Source organism: Periophthalmus magnuspinnatus, chromosome 4 (assembly GCF_009829125.3).
Source record: "Periophthalmus magnuspinnatus isolate fPerMag1 chromosome 4, fPerMag1.2.pri, whole genome shotgun sequence".
Lineage (NCBI taxonomy): Eukaryota > Metazoa > Chordata > Actinopteri > Gobiiformes > Gobiidae > Periophthalmus > Periophthalmus magnuspinnatus.
Genome location: NC_047129.1, coordinates 28,548,823 through 28,566,211, shown reverse-complemented (window position 1 = coordinate 28,566,211; position 17,389 = coordinate 28,548,823). Strand labels below are relative to the sequence as shown.

At 36.8% G+C, this 17,389-nt stretch overlaps 1 protein-coding gene across 1 annotated transcript; it reads right to left on the bottom strand.

Moving 5' to 3' along the window:
• Positions 1-269: 269 nt before the first annotated feature.
• LOC117370327 (tyrosine-protein kinase ZAP-70-like) lies at positions 270-17,143 on the bottom strand. Its single transcript, XM_033965724.2, is given in 16 exon segments — positions 270-746; positions 2,045-2,157; positions 3,086-3,226; positions 4,457-4,546; positions 4,548-4,565; positions 4,567-4,651; positions 6,927-7,133; positions 8,768-8,933; positions 9,670-9,712; positions 9,790-9,812; positions 9,924-10,005; positions 11,637-11,775; positions 13,341-13,501; positions 14,654-14,835; positions 15,649-15,997; positions 17,004-17,143. Coding segments are annotated over 15 exon segments (1,782 nt in total). The 5' UTR covers positions 15,872-15,997; positions 17,004-17,143; the 3' UTR covers positions 270-637.
• Positions 17,144-17,389: the final 246 nt, after the last annotated feature.

Sequence of the window (17,389 nt, the reverse complement as noted above, 5' to 3'; positions counted from 1 at the left end):
CACACATCAGCACTCACTCTGCTTTATAAAATGCATTGTTGTTTATGTTCAGAGACTGGCAAAACAACAATTTTTCTCCCTCATCTGGGTCAAATAAGAGTCAGGTTTTACTAAAATCCAAAATTATTCTATTTTTTGGGGTAAAAAGTTATATTTTATGACCAATTGAGTTCAAGTTGTAAGAATAACATAACCTCTGATTTGTTTTAAAGTTTATGTAATTGGAAAGACAAAACATAACATAATGCACATAATTAGCTGAGGGAACAATGCAAAAAAAAAAAAAAGCCAAAAATGTTCAAATTCTTAAATACATGACGACATGAAGGCTTTGTAACGTGTAGACTGGTATTCCTCCTTGACATTTTTTTTTCTCAGTATCCATCTTCACAAAAATAAAACGCAATAAACAACTTTAAATAATGTGATTAATGATCCTTTTGCCCATAGACATGAGACAGTCAGAAGTCTCTGTGTCTCATTGAGTCCAGTGCTGTGGAGTCCTGCTTATGCATTTGAACTGTGTCAGATTCTGGTGCATGCGCTTCTCTCATAGTAGCTCTTTGTTTTAGTTGGTTAATAGCTGTTTAAAAGGCTCTTTGTGGATCAGGGACAGTATGGGCCTTGTCTTCTGGGTCTAGTTGGTTTTTGCTGCAGCTTCCCCAGACTGAGGCCGCTTCGATATGGAGAAATGGAAGGATCTCATGCTCTCCTCCACCTTCTTGAAGTCAGGGCGTTTGTCAAGTCTGAAAACAGAAATGAGAGGAGAAAAATAGGGGAATATATGTTCAATCAAAGGAGCATATTGACAAAAATGTAATCGTGTTGCAACGTTATTTTTATAACATAATCATCATTAGAACAAACTGATTTCACAGCTCGAAATTGGGCTGTGCAAATAAATGGTCCCTAATACACAACGTCTTTAGCTAAAAATAGAAAGCGTTTTTGTTGTTTGTTTCCTTTTGGTTGTTTTTATTGCACTAAAATGTGGAAAAACATCGGTTCATATTATGAGTGGGCTTGCACCTCCACGGCCCTGACTCATATCTGACCTGCTTGTCTCCATGGAAATGTTGTTCCTTTGGCTATAATTTTCCACAGTATTGCATACATAGACATATTTATCTATCTGAACTATGGTTTTAACTTTCTATTTCCATGGAATTATGTGTTTCATCTTACAAAAGTTACATAGTGTTGCTTTAGTTGAGAGGTTTACAGCCAATCCTCTGACAGTCAAAGCATGGGTTTGGAGGAATGTTTTTTTTGTTAAAAGTTGAATTCAAGACTGTTCTCCATATTTGCTTATTTTTGTCAAAAAAAATGAAAACAAAAACATAATTGCTAGTGGTAAATATTTTTGAAACCAGTGCTTTGTCTCTCTCCTCTTCTGTCAGATTTACAGAGCAGCATAACTAATATTTCACCACTAGAGGGCATCATAATAATATCAGTGACACCCATACAGTCAGTTTATTGATTCTGCACTGACAGAGTCCATCTTTTTATATATAAATGCAGTGTCGATGGAGTCTTAGTCAACCAGAATATGCATTGGTTGACTAATTATCGTATTTAGATTATAAGGATTTATATGAGACAACAGCAGAATGGAGAAATTGGTGAGTATGTTAGGTGAAGATTTGGTAGTTTAAAACATGTAAATAGGCAGGTTAAACTCACAAGATGCACAAGTTTAATCTTAAAAGTTAAATCTTTATTTAAATACACTGTTTTTTAGGACTTATCCACATAAATAATAGTTTTTGCATGAACTCCAGTGCAGGTGTAGCGATGTGAGCGCAGTTTAGGTCAGATATGTACGTTTTTAGAGCTTTTTCCATGCCTCCTTTTTCGTCGGCTAATCGATCAGCAGGTCATGTCTAAGAATTTCTTTAGTTGATTACAAGCCTAGACACTAAATAGCTTTGAGAAATAGCTTGCAGTTCTACTACTTTAGTCTACTAATGTACAGTATATCTTTTCTTTAGTGCACTACAGCCATGATATTGTGTTAAAAGTTGTGACAGTGGTTTCTTACTCTATGGTCCAGCACTCCAACATCAGTGAGTACATCTTCTCTGGACAGACAGCTGGACGCTCCAATCTCTGACCACTTTTAAGGAAGTCCTGCACGTCCTGGTTTTTCAGTTTCTGGTATAACACAAACAAAGACATTTTAAGAGAAGATTTAAGTTACAGACTTATGCTGTCACTTTTTGATATTTAAGTTTACTTATTTTGTTAATAAGGATGAGGACTGGAAGCGTAAAATAAATATTATGGTCAGTGGTCGAAGAAGTGCTCAGTTTTGTTACTTAAGTAAAAGTACAAATACTGGAGCAAAAAAATAATCAAGTAAGACTAAAACATGAAAAAACTGCTTAAGTAAAAGTTTTAAAGTTTAAAATGTACTTTAAGAATAAAAAGTAAAACATTTCGAGATCTAATAAAGCTTCAAATATAGGGATTTTGTTGAAGATTTGTGCTGAGTTTGATTCAACAGAAACACTTGAATCAATTGTTTTTTTCTGGCTGTTTTTATCAGTACATTTTTTTGTATATTATGAAATTATGAACATGTTAAAAATAAACCCAGCCTTTTCTGCAGGTCTCAGAAAATAATAAAACACTACGTTTCAGTCCTGTTCAGAAATTTAGTAGAGTAGAAAGTACAGATACCTGCTCTAATATGTAGTGAAGATAATAGTATCCACTTTAAAAATCAGAGTACAGATACCTAAAATGTATACATTTGCACAGTACTTTACTACTTTTACTTTGTTACATTCCACCACTGATTATGGTATTGTATAATCTCATGTCAGACACAGGAAATAGGTGTTTTTCAGATTTCTTTAGAATGTTGTGGTGTCATCTGAAACCCACCAATACAATACTAAAACACTACAAACTCTCTTGAAAGGTGCACTGTTATTTGGTGGTTTCCAAAACTTTGTTATCTCCATGAAGATGTTCCTATTTTGTCTAGAGTGTTCATCGCCCCAAATCACAACAGCAGTCACCTCACCCTTTTCACAGCTGATTAATCACGATCAGTCAGTTCATTTTTTAGCTCTACCTTATACGGTTTTCCTCCATAAGAAAAGGCCTCCCACATGGTGATGCCAAAGCTCCACACGTCACTTTTACTGGAGAACTTGCGGTGGCTTAAACACTCAGGGGCGTACCACTTCAGAGGCCATTTTCCTCCACTGCGAGACTACGAAGCACAAGCAACATCACATAACATTATTGATATTATCTTATCTTAAAGAAGACATTTTGTGTGTTTCCTGCATATTTAGCATTAAGATAGAACATATGTAGGTCATGATTTTACATTTTGTTCACTGTAAACCTCAATGTTGACCTATTAACAGCTTCTTTGACTTCCTGTTCAAAAGTACAATATAAACCCAGCCTCTTCATTGTGGTATTTCAGTGTAGATAACAGCATATGCACTTTTATGTTTTGATTTGATAATGGCTATGAGGGTATTCCATTAAAGTTACTTAACAAGTTCAGTCTTATCCTGAAATCCTGAGTTGAAACTAGCTCCATCTCCATCTTAAGCCACAAATCATGAAAAAAATAAGCCTCAGTCTGACCAGGAGTGCACAGGGAAAACCACTGAAAACCAGCTCATCCTCAGAGTCCAAACCAGTGTTTCTGTCTTTGCACAAATGCTGCACTGCCCTTCACTACAGCCAAATGTGCAAGATCATTATAATGAAGTAATGGCCATAGGCGTTTATATGATTTGTGCTTTTTTGATGAGTGCAGTGTCCACACACGTGTCCAGTGCATGGGAGGACGTGGCTGGTCATCATTAAAAGTCTCAGACGACACGCGGCTCGTAAGTCATTTTTTAAAGTGTATTCAGACAGAGACAAGTGGAATTAAACACAGATGGGGGAGTGCATGTGCTGAAACTTTTGATTAAACTGTTTCCTTAGACATTCTTGGAGACAAAGCTAAAATAATCTTGACACTTAGCCCAGTCCCAACCAGGTTTATACCTGTGTGCTTGTTACTACGGCAACTCAGTGCCAGCTCTGGTTATTCACTTTGATGGAACGAAGTGAGGATTTGACAAGCCTGGATTGCCTAAATAAGCCTGGCTTTTTTAATGGAAAACCCCCTATGTGACATTTGTGAACCCAACATGTTTGTGTTGGAATCTTTTCAAGTAAAAGCAAGTAAATGCAGAGTGAGTGTGAGTAGGAAAAAAGTACTTACTTGGTGAAGTAAATATAGACAATAAACGATTATGGAAAACTGACTCTTGTGAGATTTAAGCCATGTTATAATGCTGTCACTTCATCACACATGTTTTGAGTAACCTTTATTATTAGTCTCTCTGCATCTCCAAAGCTCAAAATGCTCTGTTCCACCTTGTGATGTCATGTACAATAAGTCGATGTAGTATTTATAGTTACAGGTGAATACCTTGTAGTAGCTCTCGTCTGCGTTGAGAGCCTTGGACAGGCCAAAGTCGCTGATCTTGGCGTAGTGAGGTTTGACCAGCAGGACGTTTCGGAGCGGCGAGGTCTCTGTGCCACAAAGTTCTTCTCCTCCAGATACTTCATCCCCACAGACACCTGATGCATAAGGTTTACTATGTTCTCTACCGACACACTGTCTCTGCAGGAAATACACACCAGCCCAAAGTTTGGACACACTTTTTCATTTAAAGTGAAAAGGTTTCTACTCTGCTCTTTTCTCTAAAACACAGTTAACATGGTTTATTTAAAGGGCCCATATTGTGCTATTCTGATCTATGGTTGGGACATATTATAATGTTATAATGTTGTTTCCTCATCAAAACATACCTGGAGTTCTAAACCAGGTCTAAACCAGGTCCTAAACCAGGTTCTAAACCAGGTCTGAACCAAGTCCTAAGCCAGATCTAAACCTGGTCCTAAGCCAGTTCTAAACCAGGTCTGAAACCATGTCCTAAACCAGGTTTAAATCAGGTCTAAACCAGGTATAAACCTGGTCCTAAACCAAGTCTGAACCAAGTCCTAAGCCAGGTCTAAACCAGGTCTAAAACTGGTCCTAAACCAGGTCTGAACCAAGTCCTAAGCCAGATCTAAACCAGGCCTAAACCAGGTCCTAAACCAGGTCTAAACCAGGTCCTAAACCAGGTATAAACCAGGTCCTAAACAAGTTCTAAACCAGGTCTGAAACCAGGTCCTACACCAGGTTTAAATCAGGCCTAAACCAGGTCTAAAACTGGTCTTAAACCAGGTCTGAACCAAGTCCTAAGCCAGATCTAAACCAGGTCCTAAACCAGGTCCTAAACCAGGTCTAAACCAGGTCCTAAACCAGGTATAAACCAGGTCTAAACCAGGTATAAACCAGGTCCTAAACAAGTTCTAAACAGGTCTGAACCAGGTCCTAAGCCAGATCTAAACCAGGCCTAATCCAGGTCCTAAACCAGGTCCTAAACCAGGTATAAACCAGGTCCTAAACCAGGTCTAAACCAGGTCTTAAAATGGGGTCTAAACCAGGTGTATACCAGTTCCTAAGACAGGGTCTAAACAGGTCCTAAACCAGGTTTAAATCAGGTCTAAACCAGATCTAAACTAGTTCTAAACCAGGTCTAAACTAGTTCTAAACCGAGTCTAAACCAGGTCTAAACCAGATCTAAACCAGGTCTAAATCTGGTTTAGACCACCCAAATAAGTCTACAGGAAAAGCCAGTGGACAAAAGAACTTCAATGGAAAAGTGAGACATGAGATCCAAAGATTGATGATGGAGAGAGCAAAAAGAGAGGAAGAATTCCAGGTTTTGCATCAGTGTTTTGATTACAATCAGGGTCTTCCTGGGACAGGGGGAGTGAGAGATTGAGGAGAAGAGGAGAGAGTAGGAGAGAGAGAGAGACAGAGGAGGCAGAAGAGAAGCGAGACGGAGAGAAAAAGAGGAAAGAGAGGGAGGAGGAGTTTTGGGAGAAGATGTCTTACAGACAGAGGAAAACAGACAGACAAACAGAGCAGATGGTTTTCAAAAACAACTCAAACTTTTGGAGACAGAGGAGGAAGAGGAGGACAAGGAGGACAAGGAGGAGGATGACTACACATTTTATAACCTGGTTTAGACCTGGTTCTTGAGATCTTTTATCTCAAAGACTGTCATTATAGAGTGTGGTAGCGAGATTAATCACAGTTGAATCAAAATCACAATTTGAATGGACGCAATCCTGTCTTATTCTACATAAAAGCTGTTAACCCTGTAGTTTAAGCATGTTTGCAATGTGATTATTGTATTAGTCTGTCGGTTCATATTTCACAACTAAACTGTGAACTTTGGACAGAAAAAACATAAATCTCAGACCTAATCAGGATCACAATTCTTGCCAGAAAAATTTAATATTTTCCCCAAATCATTTCCGCCCTGTTTGAGTTACTACATTCCATACGTGTTCATTCATAGTGTTGATGCCTCCAGGATGAATCTACAATGTAAATAGTCATGAAAATAAAGAAGGAACTGTATGTAAGAAATGTATTTTGAATTTCATAAACCTCACCCATCCACACCCATTTCAATGCTAAAATCCAGTTGGTTTAAACCTAATTAAGGTGTAGTTACTATAAAGTGGTAACTAAAAGCTTGCACAGACCTGGGCCTGTCACGATAAATGATATACTGTGATAAACGATAGTGTTGAAACTACTTTACAGCAACAATAATACAAGATAATCCCAGTAAACCATTTTAAAATAGACAGGAGCTTTATGTGGAATGAGCTGCAACAAATAAATAGCAGAATTAAGTTACTTTTTCAACCCTCTACAGCTCAAATGTAGGAATTGTACACAAGCTTTTGAGCCCCAAAGTATATTGTTCCAGCTTTCCTATATTAAATAATAAGTGGATATAGTGATGATCGTGACAGCCCTATACTGTACAGACCTGTTATTTTGAAGGTATTTGTTGAGGGGTCCAGCGGCGGCCATTTCCATGACTAACATGAGGTTTTCTCCTTCGCACAGGCCCAGCATACGGACGATGTAGGGGTTACTCAGCTGGTACATGATCTCTGCCTCTCGCATCATCTCGTTCTTCACCATTTTGTCGTTGTCACTCTTCAGCACTTTGATGGCCACGTCGATCTGACCCCTGACAAAAACACAACGGATTTATTTTCATCTTTAGAAAGTAAATCAAACTGGGATATTCAAATTTCTATATTTAAAAACAGATTTGTAGTAGAGTAAGAAATGCAAAATACATTCAAAGATGCATAGTGTAACCAAGACAGAACCAAAAACCAGGGCTAAACCAGGTTATCATGTCACGCTTTAGAACTTTAAAGGCCATGTAGATCTGAAACGCCATTATTTGCTTGGGGTATAGCTTTAAAAACATGTCATATTGATCTTACAGTGTACAGTAAAGTCCTTTCAACTAGGGATGACACAATAAACAATAATATCGTTTATTGTGATAAAAAGGGTCGATAATAATCATTCGTGGGACATTTTATATAATCATGATAATCACCAACAAAGATAATCACCATTATATCACCAGAATGTGCAGGAAAAAAAAAAAATCCACTGGGGAGTCAACGGGGGGGACAAATGTGTCTGTTGTCCGGGGCCCCAGGGTCTTAGGGGGCCCAGAATTGGACCCTCTTTATATTAATTTGTATTACAGGGGGGCCATGTGAGGCTTATTGCCCCGAGCCTCCAAATTTCAGTTGCTTATCTATAATATTCTCTGTTAAAGTTATAATTATTGTACATTAGTCTGTTCCTACCATATTTGAATTATTGTGTAGAAATTTGGGGTAATACCAATAAATCTAACATAAAATCAATGTTTCTACTCCAAAAGAAGGTCGTTGGAATAGGTAACCAAGCAGACGATCTTGCACCAACGAATCCTATTTTTGTTAAGTTAAAAGTAGTAAAATTGTTTAATCTTGTTGATTTTAGCACAGCCGTAATGATGTTCAGTATAAGGCAGATAATCATAAGCTCCCGCCTCATTTACAGATGTTATTCAAACAGAGAGAGAGTCAGTATCATCTTAGACGAACAGGTATATTCAAAAAAAGTAAGTCTGTTCAAGGGGTTAGTGTGTGGAACAACCTTGATGATAAATTAAAAAGCTCCTCCACAATAGAAGCATTTAAAAAAGAAGTACAGTATAAAACATTACTTTTTGAAAATTACAGGACTCAGGAATGAATCATGTGAACTGTCAGGGTTTGTAGTTTTTCTTTTGTAACATATTGTATCATTTGTTGTAGAACTGATGCTACTTTTCTTGAAATTCTTGTGTGTTATTATTAAATAGTGTTAGGCATTATAAATACATTTAACTTCAGCCTAAACGTTGAACTTCGTTCCAGTTTTCTTTCATACGTATAGGCCTAGTAATTACATAGATATTACACATAAATGTTCAACAAATCAGCAATCTAACCCATCCTCCAGCTCAGAATTGATACTTTGCAGTGACATCATGTTGAGGGTGTAATGCCTGTTTGTCTATGGTGGAATGTTCAGCAGTTACCACGGTGATACAATACACACATTAGCAAACACTGCCAAAAGTACAATCGTTTATGGTCTCGTTTAGGTTGTTGTAGTTCCAGCTAAATCAGTTGTTTCTGGCCAGATTGTGTTAAATTAAAGCTCACATTAAACTCTAACAAAGCCTCAGACAGAGCAGGGCCTACGGTTAGCATCACACTCCCCAGGGAATATTACAATGTCAAGTGAACATAGCCTATCAATGCTTACTTGTCTGTTTTGAAGACTCCTTTCTTGACGCAGCCGAAGTTTCCAGACCCCAGCTCCACCTCGTCCAGGACCAGTTTGGACCTCTTGATGTTGAACTTCTTGAGCTCGTGGGGGTTGTGGTACGCGCTGTCGTCCATGGGCAGGGGGTCTCGATCTACCTCATCAGCTGCAGATCAACACCTCAGATAAGTAATAATGTAGTTTAACATGGTCTAATTCAAAATAACTTTTCACTAATTACTTTATCTTCTTTGGACAAAAACGATGACTGTGAGTTTGTGTAACTGATGTGTTCTTTTGACTGATTTCTCTCCTGTTTAATTCAATGGGGCACTACAATGTGGGACTTAGGTTTATTATGAATTACTTTGAAAAGATAACGTAGATAAACTATAGTAAAATAATGGTAGGATTAAAGCTATAGTGTGTAACTTTTTTGCCAAATACAGACTCAAATAGACTGAAATAAAAGCATTTTTGTTTCATTTTGGTTGCGTGTATTGCACTGATAAATGTAGAAAACCATATTTAGCCTAGAGGAGAATATCCTTCTGCATTTCCATGGAAACAAGTACTTCCTGCTTGTTTCTATGGACATGCTGTTTTGTTATAATATTCCACTTTAAGGCATAAAACGTGTCTATATCCATGGGGAATGTTTCAGTGTTCCAAAGCATGGTTTTAACTTTCTATTTCCTGAAATCCTGCAGGTGATGTGCCATGTCCAGAAAGTTACATACTATACCTTTAAACTAGTGTTCTCCTCCTTTTTGAAAATGCAATGCCTTTATTAATATTCATTTGTATCTATTTCCCTTAAATGATTTGCATAATGTCCTTTTTTTTTTTTTTTTTAAATCAAGTTTGAGCAACATAAATGCTTTGTACATGTGATGCCTGACCTGTAGGGGGCGGTACATATCCATTTGGAACTGCTCTCTGCCTCTGAAACAGTTACACAGAGAAAGTTCAACACAGGAAAAACATGCTGCACAACTTGAGACGATGGATATTTGACTTACTGTTTGCGGGAGACTTGGGGTCTCTGTGACGTTACAACAAGTTAGAACAAATAACAGATCATTATTCAAAAGCAGCGTCCAGAGAAAAGAAAAGAAAACAAATGAAGTGAAAATATGGACAAATTTAAACTCACTTGCATCAGATCTGCCATTGGAACAAGCCTCTCCCAAACAAGTTACCAGGCCATCGGGTTTCAATTTCAAATATTCAACCAGCTAATGAGAATAAAACATAAAAAAGTGGGTTAGAAAGTAAAAAAAACCCTAAACTTTCACATTTCTATATTGAAAAACACATTTTGAGGTCGTCTTAAGAAGAGAAATACTATCTTTATTCAAATTGAGAAACACAAAATAACACATTTAAAGCTGCACAGCGTAACTTTTCTAATAGACGCTCTGCCACCTGCTTGTCTCCATGGAGATATTATTGCTTTGCCTGGAATGTTCTGCAGTATGGCATTAAACATACTGTATATCCAGCATTTATTTCATTACCTGTGTTTTAATTTCTCAAAAAATCCCCCAAACAAACACTTATTCTCACTGTGAGCGGGGTCGCCTCTCCACAGATCTGACCTGTAACTTGGCCTGCTGGTGTCACTTTCTCGTCTCCACGGAGATAGATACATTTGATGCCAACACGATGGAACATTCCAAGCAAAGTAATTACATCTGCATGGCTAAGGACAAACAGGTGCTGTGCCATGTACCAGAAATGTTACGCAGTGCACCTTTAGTAATATTAATCATAATGTTCTTTAAAATACATGTACTCCATTGTATTTATATAGCACTTTTATCAAACCGCAAATATGTAGAAGAATATATAGATGAAAACGATAAAACTGAAACAAATTTATGCCACTGACGCAACCCAAGGTCAGATTTAAACCACAAAAACTGTTCTAAATCTACAATATTGTAAAAAAAAACCATAAACTGCAATGACTAAACAAGAGAATGAAACACTTTAGTACTTACTTTGCATCTGTAATGGGTTATACAAGTGATTTATTCAACAATCACCTCAAATCTGATGATGTCACTGATGATGTCACTTCTGGGGCCAACTGGCAACTTCACAGCTGTTATAGTTTTTTGTTTTTTGTTGGGGTTTTTTTTGTTGTTTTTTGCCATGATCCTGCCTTTCTTGGACCCGAAACTCAGCTCTATAGCCAAAAAATAACCAAATATCTCCCAGCAGTGTAAAGAAAATGTGCTCACAATAATGATACGTCGATATGGTAATTATGGTGACAGGCCGAAACATAAATCTTCTAGTGATGTATAAAATATAGTAAGGCTGAACCATTTGGGAAATAAATGTACTGGTAATTGTGATTTTTCTGACAAGCATTCCTGTTAATTTTGCGATTTATGTTTTGATAATAAGATTCTGTTTGCATTTTAACACAAAACAATACAAGAATCACATATCAGTTAGCAGTTTTTTGTGAAGAACATGTTTATATTTTGTTGTTTGTAGAGGAAATTATGGTATTTAAAAAAAATGCAGCCTTTATAAATACTTACAGACTGTTGTGAATGTTTTAAAGTAGCAAAAAATATTACTAATTAGTGATTAAAAACAGAGAGTTGGAGGATAAAATCAAATGTGTGAAAATAGTTAAAAAAGAGTATTGTCAGGTTTAAGCTGAGGTTATTAAAAGTATCAAAAATCAGATACGAACATGGTAATATAAAAGAGAGTACTACGATTTAATGTTGAAAATCACATTCTATTGTCTAAATAAATATTGTTTTTAGTTATCATCAGAATATTGAGTATCGAGTCTATTTCTTATTATCAAAATCAAGTTTGAAATGTTAGTATGTTTCCGTACCTGCCAGATGGTGTCAAACTTGGTTCCCTCTGGCATTGAGTACTTCCCAGATTTATCCTCCAGGACCTGATAGTGGTACACAGTTTTCCCATACATCATCGAAAGTGCAAATGTCCCGACCTCTTCCCTGTCTCTTACTCTGAGAAAAAAAAAAAAAAAAATCCTGAATATGACGCTTACCTTCGTGTTTAAAGTGCATGTGACAGATTACACAGTTAATTCACATCATTATATTTAAACGTTTACTCAAAATCTTGTAATTTTTCCTCGTTTTTTTATGATTTTACTTCCTGGTTCGACACGGGCAGTGGGTAATTCCATAACTGTTACCTAGCAACCGTAAAGTTCCCAAGGCCAAAACGTATGACAGGTTTTCATGTTTTTTTCTAATTCTGACTTGGTTTAGTGGGATAATACCTGTGCTAAATATTTATCATAGTTTTACATCAGTTAAGTGGTAGTTTGTGGAGAAAAAAAAGTATAAATGTACAAAAATACAGGTATAAAAGTACAAAAATACAGGTATAAAAGTACAAAAATACAGGAAATGCACTGAAAATTCTATTCAAAATGCAACAAACACATTTTTCTGGCAGTTTGAACCTTCATCTAACAAAATAAACATGTTATAATTTATATTTATTTGTCTAGTTATAATTATTGTGCAGTTTATACAAGTTTTGGTCCTTGTTTACAGAATGGTTGCTAGGTAACAGTATCTATCTGCTGCTTGTGTGTAACCAGGAAGTAAAATAATAAACTTCGCTGAAATGATAAAACTAGAACATAGTTGGAGTTTTGTTTTATTTCACTCACACAGACCCTGAATAGTTAGGCTGTGTTCTTCTCTCAAACAGAAAACACTCTGTTCCACCTTGTGATGTCATACAGTAATACAGGAAGTGCTCCACTGTGTTTTTAAATCCTCTCAAAATATCATATTCATTGTTGTAAATTTTCTAACCAGAAACCCAAACTTGCTGTATTTAAACTTATATAATTTCTTTAAACTATTGTTCAAACCCAAAAGCCCTGAAAACAAAAGCACTTTACACAGAATTTGGAATTTAAAATGTACGACTGTATTTATTTTTTATACATTTGTTTAATATTTTTGCACGTGCCGTATGAATGTAATGTAATATAATGTAATGCTTAAGCCTCTTGCCATTGTTCACTGTTTATATATTTATATATTTGTAATAAATTTGTAAGAAAAAAAAAGCCACCAGGATGCGCCATAGATCTAGGATGCACATATTACTTGTATTAGTTGTCTACCCCATTTAACACAATCCTCTTACTTATTTTATTTATTTTTGAGGGATTTTTTAAACACAACTTCTCTCCTTTCAGTCCAAGGATTACAAACTATTCCTCCTCTAGTCCAATTTTCTTAACACCCCTCATCAATAAACCATAACCATAAACTATAGCAGTATAATAATACAAAAAATACAGGATGCATACAGGAAAGGGACCTAGAAAGAGCCTAATTTAACACATATACACAAATCTACTTTAAAAAAACTCAACAAGCGTGTACATTTAGCAAAGTGCGGGATAAAGGAGAAGCCCTGAGCGTCTTTAGTTTGTATCTTTAGTTTTCTTTGTTTAACTTTACCATGATTAGCAGTCTGTCATATTCACTTTAACAATCCCAAAACAGGAAGTAGGGTGAACACTGTATGTAGCTTTACTCACAGAAATTTCCCATCAGGCTGCGCTCCGGAGTACAGCCTCCTCTCTCCCTCCTGTCTGGTGATCTTGCCGTGGTACCAGGACATCCTCTCGTGGGCCGTGGTGGCGATGAGTCTCTCCAGGTTTGGGGCCTGACTGATAATGGCCTGCTCCATCTCCTCGCCCTGGACAGAAGACACACACATTAGGACAGTTATGGGACTGAATTAAGAAAATAACTCATTATGATTTATGTGACAGGCAGTGTGATTAGGATTTCAGGATTTATGTTTTGATAATTGGATTCTGTTCAAAGTTTGCATTTTAAAGACGAACAGATTTATAGTGTTGTTTTTGTTGTTTGCAAAGAAAATTATGTTAGCCTTTTTTGCTAATTGCGGCTATTCGAACTGCAATTCTGATTTAAGTGTGATCAATCTTGTAGCCCTATTATCAAAGTCTGTGTTTTGTTTTTTGTTCTTTTCATTTTATTTATATCACTCAGAACAGTTAAAGGTGATGTGCATATGCATTTTTTCAGAATCAGAATCAGAACACTTTTATTTCCATTGTCAGTGAACACAGCTCACAAACTAGTACTAGTAGAAACTTATTTTGGTGATAAAGTGCAACATAAAAACACTGAATAAATGCAAATAAGAGCATGCACAAAGAGGTAGAAAATATATACAACAGCAGCATCAGAACAACAGCACAAACATGACTTAAAATCACCAGGGCGACCGTACATGGCGCCATCTTGGATTGTACACGTGAACTTGTATGATCACATGTAATGAATTATCCTGAATGCTACATAGATAATAGATATGAATGTTTAATACAGCATATTTTATAAAGTGAATGACAAATTTACAGTAAACGTCGTCTGTATTGTGGACAAAAGAGAAAAAAAAGAAAACTTCTTGCAGTCAAATGTGTAATTAAATTGCCAGTACCTTATGTCTTATTTGCCCCAGTACTGTACAGATATATTGTATAAGCAGCCCTTGAGATCAATATAAATCTGCTGATCTAATTATAAGACAGTTTATTGTCCGATAATCAGGAAGTGCTTGTTAGCATGCTAGTTGTTTGTAGCTTTACCATCGCGACAAAACTCCTGAAAGTCTCTTAAAGTTGTGAAAAGTGCTAGTAAACTCATTGTGGTGACTTATTAGGATTGTCTGAATGTATAAGTTAAGTGAGGAGTAACTCTGGACCACTGCAAACCGTTTAAAATGAACTAGTTTTAGTTTTCTCATTTTTCAGACAGTAAAAATCAGGTACTGTGTCTTAAAAGCTGCACTACATTAACTCTACGCAGTGAAAGTTACCTCCAGGTTCCAGGTCTGCCTCACGTACTCGCGGAGCATGTTGTCACGGAGACTGTCGAACACCCCCAGTTTGATGGGGGTCTCGGGGGGGCGCAGGCAGGGCTTCTTCAGGGTACACACCAGACCATCTGGATCTTTACTGTAAAACTCACACAGCTCTGCAGGACCACAGTGCGCCTTACCTACGTGTGAGACATAAGCGAAGAATAATATCAATATGTTTACGACGGTCAGGGCAACATTTTATGGGGGTGTGATGCTAACTAGAAGCACTGCTCTGTCTGAAGCTCTGTTACTCAAGTTAGTTAGCTTTACTTTAACAGTGTGAGCGTAAAGAACTGACTTGGCTGAAACTACAACAGGTGCACTGATTTTGTAATGTCAAACAAGTCTCTCAAATAATAGCTAGCTAGCATTAGCCAACAGTTTTTAAGTTAGTCACTTTTTTTGTTGAAATTTAAAACTTAACAGGAGCATAAACGCTCGTATTGTTCACAGGTGCCTGGAAATATGTTGTTTAAATCCATTTTGTATTTTTTCTATAGTTTTCAGATGATCTTAAAACTTTTTTGACAGTGTTTGCTAATGTGTGCACTGTGTCATCGTGGTAACTGCTGAACATTTTGCAGTAGAAATAAATGCAGTACACCCCCAGTGTGATGTCACTGCAGAGTCTCAGTTGCCAAGTACCTCATGATACAGCACATAAACCTGATACATGGATGTACTGGTGCTAAAAGTTCACTAAATCATTGTTTTCATTATGTAGATTGTAGATTATGCATTGCAGTTTCATGTCCACAGTGTCTGTAAAATTAACCTATTACACAAAATTACTTTTCACAATTTTTTTTCAAAAATGTGATTTTCTTGCCAATAGACGACAAAGGTGAAACCTGTTAAACCACAAGTGTGGGTGGGGAAAAGTGTTTTTGTTTGAGCACAGAGCTTTTTTCAAGGGAAAAAAGCAATTGTCAAAAACATCTAAGCCTCACCTCCCACAATGCAATAGGTCCCATTGAGCTGCTTCTCGATGGGGTAGTGGTGGAAGCTCAGATTCCACACCAGAGACAGGACGTAGCCGCCCAGACTGCGCAGACACTGACGTAGGAGGAACAGACCGTCGCTCATCCCGGCTAACTTCAGGTGCTGCTCCGCATCAAAGCGACTGATGCTGCCGTAGAAGAAGGGCAGCTCGGCCGCGGGGTCGATGGACATGGTGCCAGAGGAGGTGGTGCCAGAGGAGGTGGTGCCAGAGGAGGTGGTGCCAGAGGAGGTGGTGCCAGAGGAGGTGGTGCCAGAGGAGGTGGTCCAGAGGAGGTGGTCCAGAGGAGGTACAAACAGCTACAAACACAAACAACTGAATTATAGTCAGGGCATTTTGTTAACCAGTTTTGTATAAGACATTTACTTTCTTTTAAAAGAAATTGTACAGTATACCTTTACTCTTAAGTGTTTCTTGCACCACTCCATCATATTTACTTTTTGTCATTTTCATTTAAAAATATTAGATTTTGTGCATTATTTAATACTTTATCCTTCCATGTCCAATTACATTAACTTTGTCCAGACAGTTACTCCTTCAGTTACTCTTACTTGAGTAAGAGTAGTACTTTTCCCAAAAACTTTTAATAATAAAATTAAAAACATTCCATTACCTCACATTTCCTTCACAGGGATGGTCAAATATGTGCTGCGTTTGTTTGTTTTTCAGACAAATATATCTAATATATGTCTTACTGTTGCGGCTGATTACCTGTATTTGTATTTGCCGATATTTATTTCAAAACTTTTTTACAACAGAATGGAAACATGAAACTAATTATGATGATATCAAGATTTTAAAGTTGAAGTAAAATTGTTGTTCAGCTTTTGTCAAAAATAATTATAAAAAGTTCTTGATTTTTTAAAAATAAAATCTTGGATATAAAACTATTTGTAAACATACAGTCACTGCTCTTCTATTTCAGTCTGAACACACTAGTTATTTTTTGTAGAAAGACACGTCTAATGCTCCAGAAACTGGGAATTATATGACCACAAAAACTGGGGATTATTTTCAATATCGGCTGATAGAAAATCAGTCCCTTAATACCACAGATACTTGCAGCAGTATACATACACACAAATACATTTGTTACACTACATATTTTATGCATCTGACATTAAGAAAAAAATGTATACTTTTTTTACTTTGTTAAACTGCAAAATCAGTCTCCTCTTGGGCCAGGACTCCCCAGAAAAGAGGCGCATAAATAAAGGTCAATAAAATAAATAAATACATTATACAAAAATAAATGTTTGTCATTAAAACAACCAGTGAATATATGACAAAAAAGTGGTTCCTCACCTGTGTTTTTCAGATGAGCAGAGCCGGAGCAGACGACATCACCCTGGGCCCCACACTTTGAGTTTGTGTAAAAAGTCTGAAAGTTTTGCAAAAGAGACAAAGCCACAACAGGAAGCTGCAGTCCGCCCTCACAGCCTTTTCTCCACGGCTCCTCTGAGCAGCAGGTGCAAGCTTCCAGATCTTTCTTTGTACTTCAACATTCACCATCAACAAAATAACACAAATATTAGCACAAATTATAAGCAAAATCTACATCATAATCTATTTGTAAAAGGGAGGAGAGGGAGGGTGGAGAGGGCACAGTGTATTGTTTATGTTTGTGTGTGTGTGTGTGTGTGACTGTATTTAATTTAACAGTTTTATGTTTTTTATAAGATTATTGTTAT